The sequence below is a fragment of the Falco punctatus genome (genome assembly GCF_963210335.1).
Source record: "Falco punctatus genome assembly, chromosome: 15".
NCBI classification, from domain to species: domain Eukaryota; kingdom Metazoa; phylum Chordata; class Aves; order Falconiformes; family Falconidae; genus Falco; species Falco punctatus.
The window spans coordinates 20,422,431-20,446,503 of NC_137595.1; the positions used below are offsets into that span (position 1 = coordinate 20,422,431).

The 24,073-nt window shown below is 41.2% G+C and overlaps 1 protein-coding gene across 2 annotated transcripts in view; it reads right to left on the bottom strand.

Moving 5' to 3' along the window:
* TRPC5 (transient receptor potential cation channel subfamily C member 5) overlaps window positions 1–24,073 on the bottom strand; it is a gene marked incomplete at its 3' end in the record, with an annotated part of 97,700 nt that overhangs the window by 37,984 nt on the left and 35,643 nt on the right. For both annotated transcript variants that reach the window (XM_080365905.1, XM_080365904.1), the window contains exon 3: window positions 10,416–10,937. In XM_080365905.1, the coding sequence (XP_080222031.1) occupies window positions 10,416–10,937 (522 nt within the window). The remainder of the gene's footprint in view (window positions 1–10,415; window positions 10,938–24,073) is intronic.

The window sequence follows — 24,073 nt, forward strand, 5'->3', positions numbered from 1 at the left end:
TCAGTCAGCTACATCAGCTCCCAAGGAGGTTACCACTGAGAGCCAAATGTGGCATGGGAGCCATGAAATTAACTTTAGTTCCCCAGCCTGACACTCATTTCAATAGGTTAGATCTCACCAGCAGCACTGTACCCCACTGCATCTAAAACAGCGCAGCTGAATACCTGCAAGGCTACTGTGTTTGGGGGTATTATTATATACTGCTGCCCTCTACAATTAAAGATATTTTGGCTTTGGGAAGGAAGATTTTCACGTGACCCGAGCTAGATTTTGCAGTCTGTGTGACAACTGGACAACTGCAGTGTCTGATATAGTAGCGTATGTATATATTTCAGCTACATCTGTAAAGAATGTAGATTTCCCATGAATCCAATTCTATCACAAAAAGGATAAATGCCATTCTCCACTCAGAAGAAAGCCCGGTCCCATCCTGTGGAGGTACTGCTTTGCACCCTCTCTCTGGCAGGCGGAAGGGAGATGTCTCTGAAGACACACGTCTCCCCCCAGTTCTGGCAAGTACAGTGTGGCCAGGCAGGACTGGGAGCAGCAGGTCTACTCCCCTCTTCATCCAGGAGCGATAGCAGGGGTGACCTACCCAGGCACAGAAGTACCCACCCCCCCACATCAACACAACTGCAGATGGACTGGGGAGAGCAGTCTCTCACACTTGAATTTTCAGAATGAATTGGCTAGAATTTCTTTCCTTCTATGAAGATGCAGGAAACTCCTACAGTGTCAGTCCTACCACAGGCTAGCGTTTATCAATCAATGCCAAATCTTAATGTCTTAACTCACAAAGCTTAATATACACTGTCCAATAGCCCAAACATACTTTAACACTTGGCACAACGTCAACAGGCACATGGATCACACTCTGCAATGAAGTGATCCTCTTTTCTCTTAACTTTGGCTTCAGGAACATGAAATGGCACGCAAAGAAATTAACTTTTAAAATCCATTTTCTTCCTGCAGATGCTCCTGCTAAGAACCAAGTAGCCCAACACACTCCCAGTGACACAGACAAACCACTCTGCCTCCATTTGGTACCAAGGACAGGATCTTCTGAGGAGGAACGGAAATGCGGTTGTTGTATCGGTTTGATTGCTCTTAAAGGAAATTCCAGTGGGCAATACTCAAAGAGCTACATTTCTAAATGAGCCTATGACTGAAGAGAGAAACTATCTGTGGCCTAATTTGATGTCTGCTGCGGAGAGCCAGTAAGCCCTACGAGACCAGATATGCTACATAAGAATACCAGCCTCCTCAAGTCTGCAGTGTTGCAAACAGTGAGATGAATAAGAAAATCCTCTTTTGTAGCACACTTCTTTTTAAAGTTCAACCTTGTTAATGACTGCAAAGTTATTTACATTCTGCTGCTGAAGTGTGAGCTGCAGAGGGTAAACACCTAATGGTTGTTCATCCTGTTAATTAAGTACTTTCTGCAACAGGAAAAAAAGGAAGAAATAAGACAAAGAAGTTAGAAGAAAGGCCGCATAACTCAGTGAGAAAGGACTTACAACTCAACATCCCTCATCAGGCACTCCCAAAAGATAATAGTTTTTTCTCAGGAAAATACAGGATGAATATCCTACCAAAACCACAGCTGCTACTCACATGCCGATTACCACGAACACTGATGCAAAACCCAACTGCTGTCATTCCTGCCATCAAAAAGATCACTAGCTGAGCTGGGAAAGTCCTTCGAGGAAACCAGGTGCTATCCAAATCGCTCAGTCCCTCTGCTGGTGAATAAAACAAACTCCTGATCCTCCGCAGATGAATATATGGCTTCAAATCACACAGAATTTTGTCTTATCTGTTCTTAAAATATTTTAAGTGATGATGGCATATGAGTCTTAACTAAAGGTCTCCCATCCGTAAGACATCCCTTGATAGTAGCAGACATGAACTCAGCGTCAGCAGTAGCAATTGGGAATTCACCAGTGATACGAACGCTAGCAAAAGGAAAGCCTGAATAATGCCTAAAAGCCTGCTACAATTCCATCAAAATTCATAGTTTTTACAAATTCATGCTGGATTGGCTTAAATATTTAAATAAAAGAGGTCCCACATATTCTAGGGCAAAGGTAGAGGGCTTGCAAATCCTGGGTACCTACCCATGAAGGAAGCAATTAAGAAAGTATTTAAGCTTGAAATTAAATCCTTCTCTACTCAGAGGGCTTAAACATGTGTTTGGCTATAGGTTTGTATTTATGGCCTGTGTCAGCAGGATTTAAGTGCTGGCATAAATTCTGCACTGAATAAAGGCAAGCTGCTGAACAGTGCTTCTGGAGGCCATCCTCTGCGAGCAAACACCCCACCAGAGCACAGTTCGCCTGGGTCAGGCCCTGAGCAAGAGTCCAGACATAAGCAAAACTTTTCAGCATTTATTTTAGCAGACAGCAGACTACAGTTGATACAAAAATTCCTGTGGGATGTATTTCATCAAACACTCCAGGATACAGTTCAGTTACAAAGATTAAGTAGGTATAAGACTGGGTTTCCAAAGGCAGAGTGCTGCAGTACAAGCAAGTGCCGAGTATGACCAACATACCTGAGAAAGTCAGCTAATTAACAACACACTAACTGTTTTCCAAGAGCTGACCAGGGGTTATTGGGCACATCCTACAGAAGCACTGAAAAAATACTCAGGCTAAAAACTGTTTAGAGACAAATCTTGCAGAGTTTCCCAAGTCCTCTTGCAGGCAGCACTTCAAGAGTTACAGATCTTGCAAACGAATAAGAGGAGCTCTCACAGACTTTAGCTTAAGTGGAGAAGGTATTGACTTTTAAGTGAAAGGCTGGGTTTAGTCTCCCTAGTGGATTTCTAACATTTACATTAAATAAGTGATAAGTAAAGCAAATATGAGCATTTTAAAAGTAATTCACAGATATTTTTGAATACATACCTACTTTACCCTGTTAGTGTTAATAAAAAGTTCTAAAAATATTTTTCATTTGCTTCCTTTCTGACCTGAGAAATTTCTATGCTGAATCTATTTAATTTTGGCTTCTTTTTGCTTTCTACCTTACCTTTTCTTGAATGAGTAAATTTACTCCAATATCCAGGAAAGAACAGACACACATACTATAAACACTTCTCCCTAAAGGCTACCTCTGCTTCTGAGTAACATCACCTGTGTAGGGTGAGGAGGATATATGCTTTGCTGAAGGATGTTTACTCAGCCAGCTGGGGTTTGTAGAGAAAGAATAAGAACAGAAAAACTGCAGTCACAGCTTTTAAATGCCATTCTGCACAAGATCTCAGTTTGGGGGTTATGATTAATCCATCTATCCACCTCACTTTTCTTGGAGTGGAAGAACTATGAGGTAACTGTTCTCAGTCATGAGACATCTAAATGGCTCATCTGGATGATGATGGATCTGATGTATACATGAGAGGTATAAGGGGAGTGCAGCCTCAGTTCTTTTCTTTGTAGAATATCATAACACTTCACTAAGCCACAGAAGTAAAGCTGAAATTCACAGAAATCAGGTGAATAACAATGACCACTTCTGTATCCAAAAGGGAGAATCCATAGCAGTCACTGTTTGTTCCACAGAGTTTATTACTTTAGGGTATCATTCCAAGTGAACTATGAAAGAAGATGATACACTCTTCACTATTGACGTAACGCTGACTCCGAAAGGCATTCAAGTCCTTCAGATGCAGTAAGACCGAACACTTGGCTTATACAATATAAAAAGTGTCACTTCTCCTTTCCGGTTTCTGTTGTCTGTAGAAAGTCAATCAGTCATGTCCTGCACTTCAACTTTGGCTTCCCAAGCCTCTTTTCTTACTGGCAAGAAGACTGATGGGATACATAAAGTTAAGGGAACTGACAAACTCACTAAATCATTCTTGAATGTTCTTAAAACAGTGACAATCCCTTTAACTTTCAACATATTTCCTGTCTTTGTCCAAGAGATCATTCAAGTCAGAGGCATGAGGCACCAAAAATGACTTAACAAATGATCCAGGCATTTACTGCCTGCTATACATTACACTAACACAAACGGATTCCTTGTCCTTGACTGACATACCGGTCTTATGTTGTTTCTTCAAATTTGTGCATGGCAAGATTAGTCAGAGATGATTTTGCTGTCAAAAGCTAGTCTTCTGCAGTTCTGTTCTGTGACAGCTGCAATATGTGGCTAACCTACATCAAGTTAGAACATTTTGGTGTTACGTGAATAACATGCCAAATAATACTGTCTCCTCAAATAAACATTCAAGTCCACTTTGTCAAGCCAATGAACCATCAGTTCTCTGAATATTTCTTCTTCTTCCAAGTTTGGAGAGGTTACACTTCAATGCTGCTTGTCCTAACTTTTCTAACACAATGCAGCTGTACCGGTTAAATTTCCATGCTAATTTCCAGAACTGAACAACTAGATCTGGCAACTGCACAAAGTCATAAGAGTAGGGGCTCCAAGATATGCACCACTCACCCTGCTGCCCCACCAGTGATCAGCTGGAAAGACTGTTTTAAGGGTGCAAATGCAGATAAGTCTCCCCAGCTGCCACCCCAGAGTCCTGCTGCTGAGACTGTTGATAACAACTCAGTACTACATGCATGGAAGATTTTGTAACATGGTCACCTGCCTGCTGGGATTGAGTCTGAGAAAAAAACCAGCCTCATTTAGCATAGGTCACTGTTCAACACATCATATGGTAACTTTGCTGTATACAATGAATGAATGAATGCTGTTGGAAAATGAAAGATGATATCTGGGCATTCAGCGCTTTTGAAATCCCTAAACTTACATTCATGTGTGTGGTGTAGGACAGATCTGGACATAGTGTAACCACACCATCCTCACCATCTAATATGGATGTTCCACATCACTAGAAAGGAAAAAAGCTTCTACAAAGAGCAGCTCTGCTTCCCCCATCTAGTCCTAACAAAGATCTTTTCATGACATGGTATGATTTCATTCTAGAAACCTGAAAGTAAAAGCCTGTTTATTAATCTTCTGAGGTGTGCAGGCTCACCCAGAAGCTAGCTTTTTATTGTGCCTTTAAAGAGCACAACACAAATATTCAGCCCTGTATCATTATACCTCCAGGCAGTATGGCAAGAAATCAGACAAAACCATGGGAGAATAACTGAGCACTGCCTGCAAGCAAAGAAAGCTCTGTGGCTATCCATCAAGATACCTGAATGGCTTTCAAAACAGGTAAACAAGGTTCAGTAGATGAGCTTTGATTTTGGAAGACCTTACACTTCATTTTTCATGCATCTCTGATATTTTTTAAAGCTCTTTTTATACACTTACTAAGGTGCCCTTAGAAATTTGCCAAGTTTATGCACACTCCCTGGAGAATGATGCTGTACTTCTAACTGCAGCCACACAGTTGACAAGAGTCAAGACACAGCTGAAAAATATGTGGCATGGCAGGAATGATTATTCATTCACTCCAGTACTGTACCTCAGGAGGTACTTGTCAATGTAAATGTCTTGGAAAAAAAGAACTAAAACTTTTGAAGCTTCATCCTGAAGAGAAAACAGCATAGAGCACAGTTTTTAAATTAGAAAAGCAAGCAATTCTACTTCTCTCCTTTCCTGTCATTGATTATGAGTACAGTGAGTAAGAGAGTCAAAGGTTAAGGTTTCTGAGAGGCAATTTTATGCGCTCCTTTGATCTAATTCAGTGAAAGCACTAAGCAATATGGTCAGAGGTAAAATACATTTTTTTCTGAGCACCCTGCATTGTGTGTGTTTCTTACAGACATATAAACTAAACCTGCACAGCCATTTGCTACCAGTACCAGAAAAATGCAAAGCACTAAAAACCCACTACTGTGATGCTTCACTTCGTTTTGAAGTTGTGAATGACCTGTGATAGAGAGCAGGGAAGCAGTGACAGGCTGAATGTATACTGCTATTCTTGTGGCTTAGCAGAATGGTATATACAAGCAGAAATCTGCCCTTTTAGACCTGGCTCACTGCCACACAATGGTTGCTTTACATTATTTTGACAACGTAAAAAAACCTTAAAGGATATAAAGATTATATTTGCATTCTGCCTATGCTCTGATCCTCTAATACACCAATGGTACACTGTACATACAACTGTGCTTTATGTGACTGGCAAGATCCTAAGAGATGACTTTTTCCCGTCTTTTCTTAGAAATGCAAACAAATTAACAAATGCAGAGCTAATTTGGTGCCAGAACAGCATAGTGAAGATTGATCTTCAACAGCTGAGCCGTGCCTGAAAAATTTTCATTAATATGAAAATATTAAGTCTTCAGCACCTTTCTCCTTCCAGAATTTGTCATGAATAACATACTTTGAAAAGTAATAATATGAAGGCAAATGCCATATACTAGAGAACATTTATGAAAAGGCTACTTGTCTCTTAGACCACCAATTGCTGTGATCCTACAAAAATAATTTCTTTCAAATGTGGACTGAGAAAACTGACGTGTCTGCTGGATCAAATTTGTCATGTTTCACAGTGCATTAGAGCTGTCCTCATTTTTTTCTAATATTTTGTGACTGCCATGCAAACAGCGATCACAACTATTAAGTCCTTCCTATCTTCTGAAGAAATGATCAGTGCCCTTCTGTAATTTGAAACTGAAGACACAACCATTCTAGACTTAAGATGAGATGGAGAGGGAGCTTGTGAATTTGTACAGCATGGTTTTAACATTTACTACCATAAAATACACTACTAAGCTAACTTAGAGCACATTTTCATCTTTCCTGTATAACTGATATTTTTTCTTCTGTGTAAACAGTAATTTACCTTCTAGGATATATGGGTTTATTAAAAACAAACACAAAAAGCATGACATTTCTTCTCCATTGTTTTGGCCCTACTCCAAAGGACAAAGGTCTTCTTCCACATGAGCAATACATTTGTCAGTTTATAATTAACACATGTAATATTTGGAGTAATCAAAACTTGTACCTCCCAGGCTTTTTTGTTGGGGGAAAAAAAAAAGATTATGAGTTTTTTTCTACCATTGTAAAGACGAAACCCATACCTGCATCATGAGGCAGAAATGCACTGGCAGTGGGATTGACCTGGGGATAGAGACCGAGGTGGAGCCTGTGTGATGAGGCGGGTATTCCTATGGAGGTAGGACTGAACCGAAGTGGCTCCCCTTGCAAATCCAGCCCTCATCCAAGTTACTCACTGTGAAGACTGAGGCACTCAGGCCAGATCAGAAGATGAAGTTGTGTATATCATGATTATGTTTACCGGATTCAGTGCAGAGGACAGGATTTGTGTCCGTGGCAGGGCTGATTGATAACTGTTTGTTAAAACTTAAAGTACAAGACCATATTTTTCTCCAGTAGCTAAGTGCCAAAAGACACTGCTAATTCAGCAGTGGAATTTCAAAATGCCTCAGGAAGATAAGTGTCTAATCTCCGACAGGATTTAGGCACTTAACCAGATTATACTCTGTTTAAAGACTTACTGCCTATTTACCTGCATATTTAGTAGCCTAACTAGCTTTAAAAAGCTTTCCTCCAAGGGCCCAGTTGGGAGTGAAAACTGCCCATAGATGTCTAGCTTTTACCATCAGGATTTTTTTCAGTCCTGTATGTTCACTGCCAGAGATCACCAACCCGCGCTAAGAATTTGAATAATGCTGTTACTTTCTGTACGTGGAACAAACCAGCACCTACTCTTCAGTATAGGAGTGCAATGGGGGAAAGAAAAAAGGCACAGTGGGTTAATCTGAAATGCTTTCGAGAGAAGAACACTGAATAACGTGTCTGGTGAAGAGTATTCTTGGATTCCCAGATCACTTACACTGGTGCAAAGAAAAAGTAACTTTAAGATCTACTCCCTACGCAAAACACACAGTACTGCCCCTCCATCCAAAGGCAATGATCTCTACCAATTCCCTCTTCATAACTTCGCTGGAAAGAATCTTGAAGTTGAACCTATCTGCCAGATTAAGCTGAAATGGAATCACTTCATATTTGGGGGGAAATTCTGAGGTGTATTTCACTCAAAAATAAAAAAGCTGCAAGCAATTTTTCTAGCAATTTGTCAAAAATCAATGTGAGACTATGCATTCTTTATGCTGAATATAAAAAACTAACAACTGTGGCAATAATTTACAGCCCCAGAAAATAACTGAGGTCCACTTTGCATTTTTGTCTTAGACTACTTGCATTTTGATTTGTAACTTTGTCTAACATTAAGATTAAAAAAAAGCTTCTCCATCCAATCCAATCCTATTTAATGTTAAGACATAAAAAGCTTCAGCAGAGTGAGATGATCTACTTTTAAGAAGTCTGCTGTTTCTCTCTGCAGAACTGTCTTTCATGAAATCAAACTTGTTCCTATTCCCTTCCTGTCCCCACAAAAATTCTCTCAGTCTGATACTCTTCAATCACGATTAAAAGGCATTTCTCTATGCTTCCCTGACAAATGTTCCTACTCATTTTTTTCAGACGCCAGCAATGACATTTGTATCTTGCTTGGTGTTTTGTATTGGACTAATTATCATGGTAAGAAAACCCCTGCAATATTTGTGGCATACAAACACCATCCTGCAGGATGCATCAGGTATTTGTGAATAACCAGGTAGGATGAGCAGGTTCACTAGTGCGTGTTTCCCAAACTCATTCATTTTGTCCCTGCCCACCAGTATTCTACCTGGAAACAGCTCTGACTTCAGCTGGCAACACAGACCATATTTGCTATCACTTCTATGCTGGAACTGTCATGAGTATGTCACAAAACATGGAATTCATCCATATGCTTGGAATTAAGTCAAATATGCCTAAAAAAAAAAAAAAAAAAAGAGAGATAAAAACTGCCAGGCAAGCAAGCGAAGATTAAAAATTTGTTACTTTAAAATAAAAACAGCTTCAGGACTGTTCAGCACTGCATTTCAACTATAGTGAACTCCTTCAGACTTGTGGTTTCTGAATGTGAACACAAGATAAGGGTAGCCACAGATTTATGCTTGGATGTGAAGAGTGAGCCTGAACTGTGACATCAAAGTCAGCAGTGACCTACACACAGCAGGGCCAGTGGTACCCTGGCTGCTGAAGGATGTATGTGAGTGCAGCATCTGTGGCTATCAGGCCAGCAATAGCAGTAAGTGACCACATGCTAGAACCCAGAAAGCTTGAGGCTTCGGCTCCAGCTTGTTGCATCAATGGGCTGCTACTCAGGAGGTGTAACAGATCAACGGGAAGAAAGGAAAATCTGCCTCTTTCACTTCTTGACTATTGTACCTCGGGTGACATGAGCAGCCACTAAGGGAGGCAGAAAGTATCATATCAGGCTGTTCTCATGTGGGTCAATGCAGAAAACAAAGCATCAAATGTGGGGAAGACAGTGAAGAGTCATGTGGCAGGCTTTTCCACCACTCCTGTCCCCTCTGGACACAAAAGAATGTAATAGACATTACAATTCAGTTCCCCAACCACGCAAGCTAAATTCCTCCTTCAAATAACCTGGAACATCACTGGCTAACAGTAATGTATCATCTAATAAATTCTGTCCAGATTTGGAAAGAGAAAGAAAATCCAGAGCCAACTAATGAAACTGTTGTCAGCATTCTCTTTGGGTTCATGGCCTTTATTGAATCAACTTATAAATCTCTGGATTTGCAGGGCTTCTGAAAGGCTCTGTGCCCTTTAGCTGGAGTATGTCATTCCTTTCTGGTGCTGTGGGCAGGAGTCTGAACTTCTGGGAATTGCTGAGTTCCTAAAACACGGCTGAATCAAGGAACAAGAATCAATCTGAGGTGTCTCAGGTGTGAAGAAGTATTTGCATGACGTTATCCACTTCCTTGCATCACAAGAGCATTTTCACCTAACAAAATTGCTGGTAACATGGAGGCCTGGGACAGTGAGAGTGCCCTTGATCTCTCCTGCTCTTTTTTGCTGCTGTCGTTTCTCTGGCCCTTATAAGCTAGTGTTGAATGGGTGCTAGGAAGTGTTTGGTGGCTGGAGGAAATGAATTGTCTATATTATTTCCTGCAGTCAAGACCTTCATGAGCCAGGCAACCCCTTCTAGCTTTTGGTTGCTGTATAAAAGCAGCTACTGCCAAAAGCTTTTGGAGGTAACAAACCTGGAAATCTCTGAAGGCTGTTCTTTGCAGGGGGATGGGTTACAATGAAATGGAATTTAAGTATCTTTGAAACAGAAAGTGTCAGTGCCGTAGAAGCCATAACCCACTGCTGCAAGTCCTGGCCCTGTTGCCCTCAATTGTCATCAGATTCACACTGTCACCAAGATGCACTGAATCTCCTGGTTTGTGACTAACATATTTGTACATGGTTCTTCACTCAACCCAAACTCACCCCTAATGGCTCTCAGCTTGCAACCCTGAATAGACCCATGGAGACTAGAGAAATGAATCATTTTACCCAGTACATGAAGCCTTCACACACTTTCACACATAATAAAGGTAGATAATTCTTACCTCTTTCTGGTGATACTTTATTGCTACCTTTAGCTTTGCCAGATCATGACATTTTTGGGGATCCAGCTCTTCACTTTGATCATCTCTGTGATTGAGAATGATCTCCAATTCTCGGGAACTCCGTGCTTGATCCAAAAGGTCCTTAGCAAAACGTTTGCACTGCTGTGAAAGCTCTTCATATTCAGCCTTGAACTCATTTTCCACTTTGCTGAGCTCCTTCAGCTCCCAGCCCAGTCGGAAGGCCGTCAAGATGGGGTCCTCACTTGATAAGGCAATCAATGAAGGGCTGGCTAAGGCTTTATAGATGTTCAGCCTTGACCTGGAATGCCTCAGGCTGTCCACCTCTGAACTGGAGACACATTCCACACAGTTGCATCTGATCTGGTGTGGGCGTGGAATTGTTACCCGTCTTTGGACAAGCAGTTTGATGATTTCATAGTTGTTGGTGTGAGCCGCCAGCATTATTGGGGTGATATCTGGAGTGAATTCTGAAAACTGAGTGTCCATCATCAAGGTTGGAACCTATATAAAAGGATAAACCACAGTCATATTTCATGTGGAACAGCAGAAATCGGATGTCCCTCCTCCATACTTTTGAAGTGATGTCATAACAAAACAGAAGTATTTTAACACCATCTGTTCTTTAAATTCTATTGCATACATGCACAGGCACACACACTGCTATTCTGGCAAAACCACCTTCCCCCAAATCATGCCTGTCTGCCTCCCAAGCAGGAACCTGTGACCATTCAGTTCCTGGTTTGGTGTAAAAGTCAGTCACATTCCCATCTGATTGCTTTATATGTGAACCTGTTCTGGAATGGGTATTGGTTCATATACCAAAATGTGGACTTTTGTAGGAAAAAAGGAAGACAAAAAGCCCAGGTAATTACACAAAAAAAAAGGAAAGTCTAGAAAAGAGTAAGCACTGAATAGATTTCCATAACTAGCATTATTTGTATTATATATGTGCATTAGCAGGCCAAGAACCTGCTTGTAGCAGGCCCTACACAAACCAAACCAAACACTGGTCTGCAGCTGAGCAAAGCTCTTCCTCACCTTTTCCCTACTGTTTTTATTTGAAAACTTTTTTGTGGAAGGATACATTACATAACTGCCCTCAGAATAGATTTGTGGTGGCTTTTTTTCAAATGGATTTGAAAAAATTTAAATGTAAAATTAATGAGCCATAGTCCACTACAAATAAGACACTACGGGGTGTGCATTATTCAGCTACTGTTGCACTTCTCAAAAGATGAGCTTAATGCACACCCTGTTGTGTCTTATTACTATATGCAGAGTGCAAAATTAGACCAAAATGCTCTTACTTCCCAAGCACGCAGTGTGTTTCCATTTGCAGCACAGGCAGCTCTCTTTGTTGCGTGTTAATCATTACTCAAGCATACTGTACTTCATGTGCCCACCACTCTTGCCCTGGCAGTTGGCAACCTGCTGCTCAAGGGGTGATTGCTGGTTTTGGTGAACAGTAGGCCTGTTTCCCCTTGCAAATGTCAAAGGCGTTTCAGAGAAACCATTGTCAAAGAGTCTTAATGACAGGAAACATTACTCAGTCTGTAAAAATCCAAAAGTAAAGCAGCGATAAAGTAGCACTAAGTAACTGGTTAGAAATCCTTCTGCAGGATATACCTAAGGTTGGTTACAGGTGAACCTGTAACCACTGAATCTGAGTTCCCCGGGGAGTTAAATGCCTCTACAGCACTGAAGAGTTAAAGACTCCTGGGCTGTAGTTGATTGATGAACCTCTATACAACACAGCAGCAGGACAGAGCCTGCTCACAATGCACAACACTCCCCCAATGGTCAGCACCTCACTGAGATGCAGGGTCACTCACTGGAGCTGAGCTCACTGAATAATCCAAGTCTGTTACCCTGGATGCAGCACATGAGGAGTTAAATCTCCGGCAGCCTACAGGCACACAGGTGCAAGGAGGCTTTGCTAACAAGGCTGGTCCCTACAGAGGCAGCCAGGAGGGAGCCTATAAATACGCTCATGGGGAAGAAGAGAGAATGGCCATGAGGATTCCTTGTGGGTTGTGGAGAGCTTGGTGTCTCTTAGTGAGGTTGGATAAATGTATTTTCAGACCTCTAGTAACAAACAGCTGAAAGCAGCTCCCTTTTTAAGGTCTTTGACTTTTTTCTTTTCCTTTGCTTAGCTTGTTCAAGTAGTTTGTTAAATGTCAAGAGAAAGGTGCGAGTTTTTCCTTTTTTTTTTTTTTTTTTCCTCTCTCAGAAACATTGTTTTTTAAGCCCTGATGCTTGAATAACTGCATTTATGTTTCTTCCCTTTCTTTTTCAGTCAGTAACTGGCTGCTGTATTCAAAGCCTCTGCCTCAAAGGAAGAACACTTTCCTCCTCTATCACTCCTATTACTGTCAAGTTTAATCTTGTTGTTCTACATGGAAGTTACTGTACGCAGGGCTGTGAAAAGGATTTTCAGTTTTATACGGATGAGGTATTCATGTTGCTCAGAATATGAAATGGGCACTTGCCGAGAAGGTAGTTATGTTACAGGTGTGGATAGCGCTACTCATGTATGCTCCTCTCTGCTCCTGAGGCTTTCTAAATCTGGATCTAGGGCTCTTAAAACAGTTGTCCCAAGGTTTGGGATCAAATCAGGGGTTATCTGTCAAGTGATCCTTCAACCTTTTTTCCAGCTCGTATCACAAGCCCTCACTCCAAAAATGGAGCACTACTTTGTTAGGACTCGAGCAGCTGCTGTGTGGAAGGCACGTTTTCCTGGGCAGCTTGCAGCACTTCTAATTAAGGGATAAGAAGGGCAACGGTGATGCAGAGACAGAGAGGCTCCCTGGGGTCTGGGAGCAGATCACTGTAATGCCTCAAATCACAGGAGCTGAAGCTTATTTCTGATTATAGCTGAGCAGCAAACCAAACCACCAAAACACAGCGCAGGAATAGTGTGAATGATGGCTGATGCAGCCCCTCTGTTTTCTATGCCTGCTTGACCCAAAGACCGTGCACTGGCTAACAATTATGCCTTGTGGTAAATATCTTGCACAGTGTTTTGATAACCTGCATCTTAATAAACTGTCTTGTTCCAAAGATGGGGCTATGCAAAGCAAGCCTTTGCTCTGAAGGCTGTGTTCTACCTGTCATCACTAGAGGGGCAGCAGAGATTACACCAATGCACTGTAATTGCTGATGTTCCTCCTGCACTACTCTGACAGGTTGAGCTCATGTTTAGATCAGCTTCTTGTATGTCTTGGGTTAACTTACAGTGATGGAAGCAGAAGAGGAATAAATTATTCTACCCCAAGGGCTCTGCTAAGCTCTTCCAAGGTTATTTTCATTAAGTGACCTGAATAACAAATTCTTTTCCATTAACCTCATCACCTGACACAAACTGTTAAGCTGAGTCCTTCAGAACCTTATTGTCACTACTTGCACAGAAGCATGTGCCTTGTCTGTATTTCATCTTGGTAATGCTCGCTGAAGAAATTAACGCTACCATTAACAAAAGTGACTGAATGCTTATTACCATCTTTCTAGACTTAATCTTCATAAAGCTAGGCTGCTTACTGCTGTACCGCTGCTTCTCTGAACGATACTGCAGTGAGCGAAAAATCTCCTTTATTTAAAAAGGGGGGGGTCGAGGGAGAAACAAGCTTAATTCATTAGAGAAGAAAATGGAGGATTAGCTCACATAAAAGCACTGTTCAGTAAAGCTAAGCTCTCCTCTGAATGGAGAAACAAATTTTCCAGTAAATAGTGCACTGCTGGAAAGAAGCTCTGGATAGGAAGAGCAGTACAGTCTAAGAGGAGCAGAACAACAGAGAAAAAAAAAACCACCAAAACTGGCACCAAAGACCGGATAGTCTTGTAGTTCTTCTAGGAGTTTTACATTTGCCTTAATCTAGTCTGGTACCCAAGTGCCCCTGGAGAACATCCTGTGGTTTAGTGTCGGGTGAAAGCCATCCAGCTCAAGTGCTCTGGGACTGCTCAGCAATGTGAATCAAAGTGCAGTAAGAATGGGAGATACAGCTCAAAAGAATGTTCCTCAGCCAAACAAAAAGACTAATATGAATATGTCTTTTGCCTTTTACAAACCATGTTAAAATAATATCCAGGTTGAAACACTGGAAGATTTCTAAGCAAGCTATAGTGTTTCCATAGCATCTGTCATCTATCTATGCATATAAAAAAAGGACAACTAGGTTGAAACAAAAAAAAAAAAAATAAAAAGCTGTTTTGCAGCAAAGGAACTTGCCAATCAAGTGCAAAATCTTGAACTCTGAGGAAAAAGTCTGGCTCTGTTTGGGGGTGGTTTTCTGTTTCTGTGTCTTATGCTTTTCTGCCCCTCTATACTGAGAGTCCTCCTGATTATGGTCTGCCAACCCTACCAGACACTAGTCTGCCTTCATGTTCAGGTGTCTCCTTCTTCCTGGTGCTCAGAGCTGCAGTCTCCCCAGATAACCCTATAGTGCTTCAAACCTGAACTGAAAAGAGAATATCTAGAAAGTAAAGAAAAGCCTAACCACAAAATTCTTTACTTTCTTAGTTTTGTTAATCTCTAACTGTAAGATGCTTGAGTCGGAGACAGTCTAAATATACATCCTGTCTGGCATTGAGAATGCCACTCCTTTTGCTTGAAAATAACCAATAATACTTTCACCTGTTACAGCTGGAATTGCCCTATTTTCAAGGCATCTCCGTTCCATAAACTAGCATCTCACCTGTACTAGGGTAATAAACTGTAACTATAATATATTTATGCCTGTCATGGTTAATCTGCACTATTTTCAGCTTGCATAACTTTTTGATACAACTGTATGTTATAAATGATTTTCTGATTGCCAAAACAATGATTTACTAAACAAAACAAACTTGCGCAACCTCCCTGAAAAACTTAAAATCTAACACATAGAAATGGAAGCTTGGATAGCTTAATGAGCAAGTATTTCTTATTTCTAGTTTCTTTATATGCGCGCAGCTCTATGGGGGAAGTGCACATGCCATCCACAAGTGTGGTAACAGGCACAGCCAATTTCTGTCATTCTAAAGAGAAGATTTTGTACTACATCAATTTAGCACAAGGCTCAGTGGTCAGAAGGAGCTTTAGCAGTGACTGTGATCTTGTTCAGAATCACAGTCCTGTGATACTTCTAGCTGCAGCTCTATAAATAGAGCGTGAGAGACGGAGTTAGTGTTGCTAAGACTGCAGGTCAGCCATGTTACCAGCAAAAGGGTCTTGAAAAAAGCCCACATATTGTGACTGGCATGACCAATTGAATCCTGCCCCTTGCCTAAACCCATAAACAAATTCCCTCACTGACAGAACCCCATAAGCATTTGTTTCCTTACGTTAGACTCTGGAAAACCATTACGAGCTTCTATAAATTCAAGCATTCATTTTAGGTGATGCAGTGGTACAGGCTTCAATAACTGAATATCTTAATCAGAGATGCCTTAAGAGACATCTCGTATCAGTGTGATGACAGTATCTGTATTAATAGGGAGGAGGGTTCTTCTGTAAAGACCAATTCACTGGCTGAAATGATATAATTTGGTTAATGAAATATAATGAACAACACAAACTGGTAACAAAAAATAACGTACTTTAAGGGCTTCTGTACTGGTTAGGAACAAGTTCATAACTGGTCTAAAGCACACGTGGTTGTAGATGTACTTTTGGGTAAGCTCTGCTGTTGGTATTAAAGTATTCCAGTGATTTCAATCAATACAGCTGTCCCAGAATACCCAGAAGAAAAGGCTCCTTCTAGTCTAAAATCTGCTCTGTGACCTACATGCCAGTAAAGCCAAATAAAATCTCTGCCCCTCAGACTGATACTGCAAAACAGAGAAAATTAGTACTTTTTAGTGCCTTGTAGCAAGCCAAATGCTGCTAGAATGCATTACTACTGAAATAATGTGTGTGTGGGGGAAATTTGTGATACTCGTATAACCAAACTTCTTTCTCTATAACCAATAAACAAAAGCAAAATACAGATATCTGCTCAAGATTCTTCAAGTTTCAATTTGACTTTTTATCCATGTGTTTAAAAAATGAAGGTAGACACAAGGGATTAGTTTTCAGAGCTGAACTGAAACCCAGTGCATTTGACAGTGGCAGAACTGCATCAGAGCTTGTTCTGTTCAGCCATGTGTTTAGGAAGTGCGGCACAGCCAGAAAGATTGTCAAAAGATGTCACCATTTGTGGTTGATACCACATAATAACTTCGCTTTTGTTGGGGATTAAAAAAGACGAATCCAGAGAGAAGCCTTCAGAAGGAAAGGATTTTGCAAATATGCATTTAAATAGCCTATGGCAACTTATTCCAGATACAGCACTCTCTCCTCTAAGCCACTCTCCCTTTCTGATGCGAGTGAAAGAAATAAGATGAGGCACTTGATGATGTGAGTGCAGTCAGTGTGGACTTCATTCTCCAAGTCACAGAGGAACGCTATTAAAGAGTTAGCTTGTGTTTGAACCTCTCGTATTTAAATGAAGTGCAGTCTTGAGGTCTGCTTTGCCCTGAATTCCTGTGTCTTGCTTGAGCTAAGAACTACTGAACGCAGCAGGAGGAGCAAGCGGCTAGCGAGTGCCTACCGTTGTGTAGAGCAGTAAGAGCAGTGTTGTGCCATAAGCAATTGCACCCTCTCCTGGTTATGACTTCTTCTCGTCTGTGTAGGAATGGTTGAGAAGTTCATTGTACTCACAACTTACACGTTATGTCATGTTATCTCTAGGATATGACCAATGATCAAATGAATCTTGGTTTTATCATACACTCAGGTTTGCCTTGGGCTAGCTGAATAATGACACCTGTCCAGTTAAAACAAACAAGGGACAAAAGTTTGGGACTTTCCAAAGCCAGACGTTAACGAAGCTGCTAGAGAAAAAAAGTGGTATAAATAACATCCGAACCTGGCGCTTGGTATGTTATGGATCTCCCAAAGACTTGTTAAAATGCAGAGGTTCCCTGGCTGCTTGCTAGATCTGTTTCCTGAGATCATCTTATACCAACTCAGGTGTAAGCCTACTATTGCTGACATGAGAGTAAATTAAATTGTCTCCTAAAGTCTGGACAGACAGACTAGACTAATTCTGGTATGCCTGAACCTGGATTTTTCCCCCATTTGGAAACATAAAATGCTCTTTGTTCATTTTTTTCACCTTTCATTACTATTTTAAGAGTTACTCTGTGATACGAGCAGCTGTTTTGAATAGAGACTAAACCCTACCAATTTCTAATGTTGTTTTTAAGTTTCACAATGAATTTTGTTAAAAAGCTTACTTAATCCAGCCCTGTACATTTCTTAACTACAATAAAGGCACTGGAATGTTGCTTCACCTTAAATATTTTTTCATTTTATGGATAAGCTTTCCCCTGACCCCACGTATACTGAAACAAAGACAGCCCATGGTTAGGTGGAAATTTACAGGCTCTGTCTTCAAGGTAATCTGCGTTTTATTACAGCTACTCTTTTTCTAATATTGTCCAGGATTTATTCAGGGAGGGAAGAGTTGGTCAGCTTTTTAATTCATTTTCTCTCAGCTCTGTATTTTCTGTTCTTAGTGGTAACAAGGGACAAGATGTGCTAATATAGGCTAATAATCATGCTATCTATACCCTTTTATGTCATCTTTGTACATAAAATGTCCCTATTTTCTCTAATATATTGCTGTGCGTGGATGAGAGATGTTTCATTAAGTTTCGATGAGGTAATATGTTGCTAACAGTGCTTGAAAAGGGAGGGCTTTTTGCTTGAGAGAGGTGGGGTTATGTTCCTATTCAATCACATTCCTTTTTTTTTTAAAAAAAATGAGATTAGGACATAAGACAACATCAAAGAGAGGAGTAAGTAACTGCATCTGGTGCTAGTTCAGCACTGTCTGATGTTGCACAAAACAAATCTTGAGGCTCACAAACCAGGAGGCTGCATTTTTTCCCCATTTTGACTATTAAGCTGTGCTTTTCGCATTGCTATTATACTAACCAAGAAGACACTGTGGCTTCCAAAAAGACCCCAGTTTGTGAAAGCAGAGAAATGACAATCTAGACAGGTGGCATGGTCTCACATCAGTGTAAAATCTGTGTGGTTGTTATTTTTATTACCACTTAGGCACTGACTTCCTTTGTTATTTCTAATGCTTGGTAGTTCAGAACATCTAGCTAATGATATGCCCCTCATGCTTCAGAGACCAGTTCTAACTCATCATCTGTCTGCCTGAAGAGTATTTAAGTGGAGCACACGAGCCCTCTCTCACTGCCATGAATTAAGTACCAATGCTGCACGTGACCCTGAGCTTCTTGCGGGCTTGAAGAGGTTTTCCAACCTGTTCTCCCAAGGCAATGATAGAGCACAGACCTTGGATTACAGTGTTCCCTTGCTGTAACAATGTGGAGACAGGCGGGGAGAATGTTGTTCTCAGTCAATGCCTTTTTGATCCACCCCCCTTGTCACCACAAGACTGCCCATCACAGGGATAAACAAGGCATAAAGGTGCCATTCTACTTTGCAAACCCAAGCACAGCTCTCATTCAACACTCAGAAAAGGACTAGGGGACTCCTGCTAAACTACCCTGCAGTTCTTTATAGATCCCAGAGCTTTGTTTCAGAGGAGCCTGTAATTTGTTACATTCAGAATCATAGAATCTTAAGACTGGTTTGGGTTTGAAGGAACCTTAAAGATCATCTACTTCCATCCCCCCTGCCACGGGCCAGGACACCTTCCCCTGGACCAGGCTGCCCAAAGCCCCATCCAGCCTGGCCTTGAATGCTGCACGGATGGTGCATGTCCCCACACAAAGAAGCTTCCCTTGGAAAATAATGTTGCAACCGTTTCATTACCCTGCATTTCATTACGTTGCAACTCTTAACACCTTAATCAACAGATCTACAAAGAGACCAAAATTTAATTGCATAGGAACACAAACAGGATTTTCTTACCCTACAAATAGGTTTGTTACAGGCAGTCCACTCAGCTGAATCCCATGCACCCATCACTCCTGACTGAAAACAGACTGTACACTGTGCCAAACACAGGCAAGTGCTAAGATCACTCCTACAAATTAATAAAGATAATTCCCTGGGAAGCATTTCATATAACAGTGCATTGCCAACTTCTCCACCTGTCTATACGTTAAATTACAAGCACAATGTTTCTAAACACTGTGATGCAGTGCTTGGCCTGACCCCACTAGCTCTGCTAGGCACTAGTAACAGATTTTACGTTGACCCAGGAGAAGGAGCCAGTGACTTATTTGCCACTGTCAGTTGTGGGGTAGCTGGCACCGCAGCCTGCAAGCCCCAGCCCCAGTGCTACTCAATAGGTCTATGCGATATCTCACCCAGGTTCTTTGTTTTGCCTCATACCTCCTTCTCATAGATATAAGATTATTTGGGGAGGAAGGCAGTGGGGAGGAAAGCAAGAAATTCTGAGTTAAATGTAATCATTAAGTGAAGTGGTCTTTGATTTCTCTGTTGTTTAGTTTAATTAGATAGAATTCATTTCGAAGGCAGCCGCCAATGTCAAAGGCATGTTAACTATAGCTGTGAATTATTACTGCATCAATAAAAATAATGAAAAGCTTGGATGCTAGCAGAGCCATTAGGCTTTGGAGCAGTAACAGCTAGTTTTCTGTTTTCAGACACAATCTTTCTTCCTTATTGTGCCTTTCAAATATTTTCATGCTGAGAACTTGTGGCCAGTTTTTCTCAACTGCTTCTATTCTTCAGAATCTGCTCTTGCTCACAGCGTATCTAACCAGGTTCAGCCTTCCCTTTTCACTGTGTACCTCTCATATTAACATGGAAATGGCTGGTTTGAGTCATACCAAAGGGCACAGTATCTGTACTGAATCATACCAATCAGCCTGCTACTCTCTCCATTACTGTGCTTAAAAGCACTGTAAGAACTCAGTGAGAACAGGCCATGCCTACAGACTTCCTTGATACAGATGCCCAGGTTTCAGCAACACCTTCCTGAATTAGCTGAACTTTGTAAATTCAAGGAAGAATGCAAATACTGCTGATATGCAATGGTTAATGCTGCTGAAGGGCTACACAAATCAGCTTGCACTTTGGGCTTTGATCACTTTGTTGTACTTCATACCTTTGTAATGCTTCATGCATGCTGGTACTGGCCTTGTCTGCGATGCTCCCGAAAAAGACAATGTATGCACCCAAATTATCTATTACCACAACATAAGCAAGATTCCTTTGTTCAGCCTGTATGTAAGCAATCTCCCCACATCCATCCTCAGCTTATAGGTTAGGGGTTAGTGCTGCAACGCTTAGCAATTTTAGCCAGGCAGTTCACAAGTCTCTCCTTCACCTCTGAAGGAAACATAAACCTTTTACTGAAGGAGATAGGATAACATTCCTCACAGCTACAAATGCCAGATCCTCTGGTCCTGCTGCAGGGTACCTCTGTGCACTTTGCCTGCAGGTGAGACAGATCCACAATAACCACTTCAGCCAGGGTATGAGGAACATCAGCTGCTTCTAAAACTCTTCTCTAATTGCCTGCAGAATCTACCTTTTATGTCATGGGATATCTGACAACTGATCTGCTTCATTTGACTTAAAAAGTCCTGTCAGTGATAGCACAGGGCTGACGATGCTAGCAGTGAGCTTGTACAGCAAGTATCAGCCTGCCTGCAGAAAGGAAGGGCTATTGGTGGGGAGAACTGAACTTTGCACTGGACTCTGCCAACAGGACAAAGAACCCTATGTGAGTAGAGAAGTTAAGCTAAACCACATTGTATCAAGAAAATTACTGGTTTGGGGCAAGAATAAAATGGTTTAATGCAACATAAAATTTCTGGTTCACAAAAGATTGTCTCTAGGTTGATCTATGACACTTACACAAGTTAAGGCAGATTTTCACTCATCAGCTCACCTGAAAGAGGATTTTTTAGGTCAAATTTAAAGTTCACTAATACTATCAAGTACAGCAACTTTCCACCAGCAGGTATCTGAGAATTAGCAACTAAGACTGAAAACTTGCCTTTTATTCTCTATAGTTTCCTCTTCTACCATATTTTTCTAGAGTTTATTTCTGTAAAGTTCCTTCTTTTGGAAGGCATATGGATAGATATCTGTTGAGATCTCACTGATTCAGAAGGCCTCTGGACCACTGAAACAAACCGAACCACAGTCATAAATACTAAGATCCCTTTTCTTTATATTCTCATTATTGAGGAATTGCATTTGTAGTCCCATCTGTGAACCAGATTAATTTGGAGCCATCTGCCATGAGCAAATTGCTAATTTTGGCAGATACCAGAGACATGCTAGTATCATCCTTATGTAAACATTTGATGTCAGGTCTGATCGTTGTGAGGAGAACGGCTACCCGTAAAGGTGCTTATGGCCACACCACAAACGCGTGGTAATTCAGATGATTGATTATACCTTCTTCAAGAATGGAAGGAGGGCTCAGCAGTCAGCACAGGCCGTGTCTGGTGCACTGCGAACACATCCACTGTAGCAAGGCAAAAAAGGATGCAAGATCTGTGCAAACTGAGAGCACTACCCTGGGAGCTGTGATGCATGTTTAGTGGAGAACCGGGACCACTTCATGGAATTCATACAAGCGTCTATTAGGAAAATACCCCTGCAGACCTCATCTGGAGTCAAAGAGAAAATTAGTACTGATTTCAGTGGGCTTCAGAATGTCTGCAAATACAACTACTACTAATGATAAATTGAAAGCGAATCAAATATGTAGGAAAATGTGAACTTTCAGACATATGTTTCCTGCTCTTTGCTGATGCAGTTTAAGTGCAGACTCTAGTCTGGCTGAAAACATAACCCACTGTATTGATATTTGTGTAGTAAAAAAAATTCTGATACAACTTTCAGGAAAAAGGCACCAAAACTCAAAGATCAAATAGGTTGGGAGACAGAAGATTTTCTGGAAAAGAGAATTTGTTTAACAGGCTTCATATATACATTCCCTTTCTCCTACAGTAGTACTGAATCAAAAAAATCAAAGAAGTAACAAGTTCCCTGTTAATTCCAGCCCCACAGGACACCACCCAGATCTCTATTTTTGACATGTACCTATAGAATAGTACAAAAAGTCTTGTTGTCCCATTGTATGTATTGCATATGTCCTGTGCACAGACAACTTTGCAGTTTAACATTCCTACCCCCAAAAAGAGCCACCCAAATCAATAAACCTGGGCCAAAGTCAACGCTGCATCTGTGTGTGCTGATTTTTACTATTTCTAACCTAGCTCCACCCTTTCTGAAGATTATTCAGTGGTTTGTCATCTTATTTAAAGAACGTGACACTCATTTTGTGGAAGACCTGAGCATGGATTGCCAGGCCAAGCAGCCTGCAGTACACATACACTACTCTTCGGCCACTATGCAGTACAAGATCAGCCTCTTCACTGTCCTGAAAACCAAACAATAACTATCGAAGTACCAGATTAGGCTCCCTTTTATTTCCTGGAGAATACACAATCACTGACTACTTATGCAACCAACATTTCATAACCTCCAGGTTCCATAAGTATTAGTTTCTTTTGTTGTTCCTCCCAATATTCATGAATAGACAGACTGCTTGCTTTCCAAGTATCTGTCATCTATTTGGGGAAACTATCCTACGATTTAAGTGACCAATCAGCAATAGAAAGTGATTGGCCAAAGCAAACTATGGTTTTAAAAATAAAAAAAAGCTTGTAGAATTAATTGATGTAATTTATGTAACATTTGGAAATAACAAGTGAACTTGTAAAAATCGAAGAACTAGAAAAGCTCTTTTGATACTTAATCTATTTTGAGTAGATAATTGAATTTTCCTTTATTTCCCTGAGAATTCTGCTCTTAATGCTGTGCCAGGTCCAAACCATGTCCTGCTGAGATCAGCAAAGCCCCTACCTATGCTGCAGTGGGTAGGCAGGGCTGTCACCGCCTGCAGCACCACATGTTCTGCACACAGGCATCTTCCATTGCACTCTGGACCACCCTTGCACACTGACAGTAAAAAGAAACGTGAGAACATACCTCAGAGCACGGTGTGACATATTTGAGGAGAGTTTAACTCTGATCTGAAGAAGAGAATGGTTCCTTTAAAGCCTGGGCTTTACTCTTTGCTGGGAGTGAAGCACACCAGCACATCTCTATGGTCTTCCCATGGTAGGAAAAGACAAGACACTCACATCATGACAACTCTCTCACTGAACCCAAAACCTCCCATAAGTGACAGCGTCTTTCAAGTAAAGCTGTAACTTTACTAGCCACTGACTTTTTCTGGGTGTAACTGGTGAAGTCTTCTCCCCAGCTTTATCAAGAGGCTCACAGAGCAGTACACAAAACCGTGGCTGTAAGTTGTCAGGACCAGGCAGAACAGATTTCAGGAGAAATATTCAGTTCTTAAAATAGCCTGTGAACCTCACTTGGAGGTAAACCTGAAAGGAAATACATCTACTCGAAGACATCACTGTTCAGCACACTCATCTATCACATGCTTTGCAGCAGCCTTTAGAAAGAGGTGGTTCATGCTCCTGGATCTCACACACTCCACACGTAAACAGAGTAATTTCTTTCTCTCCCGAGACACCCCTTACACGCATGGCTGCAGTGCAGGAGAACCATGTTCTTAATAGTTACTGGCTACGACTTACCCCTGCCACTGCCATGGTATTTTCCATAAATGGCA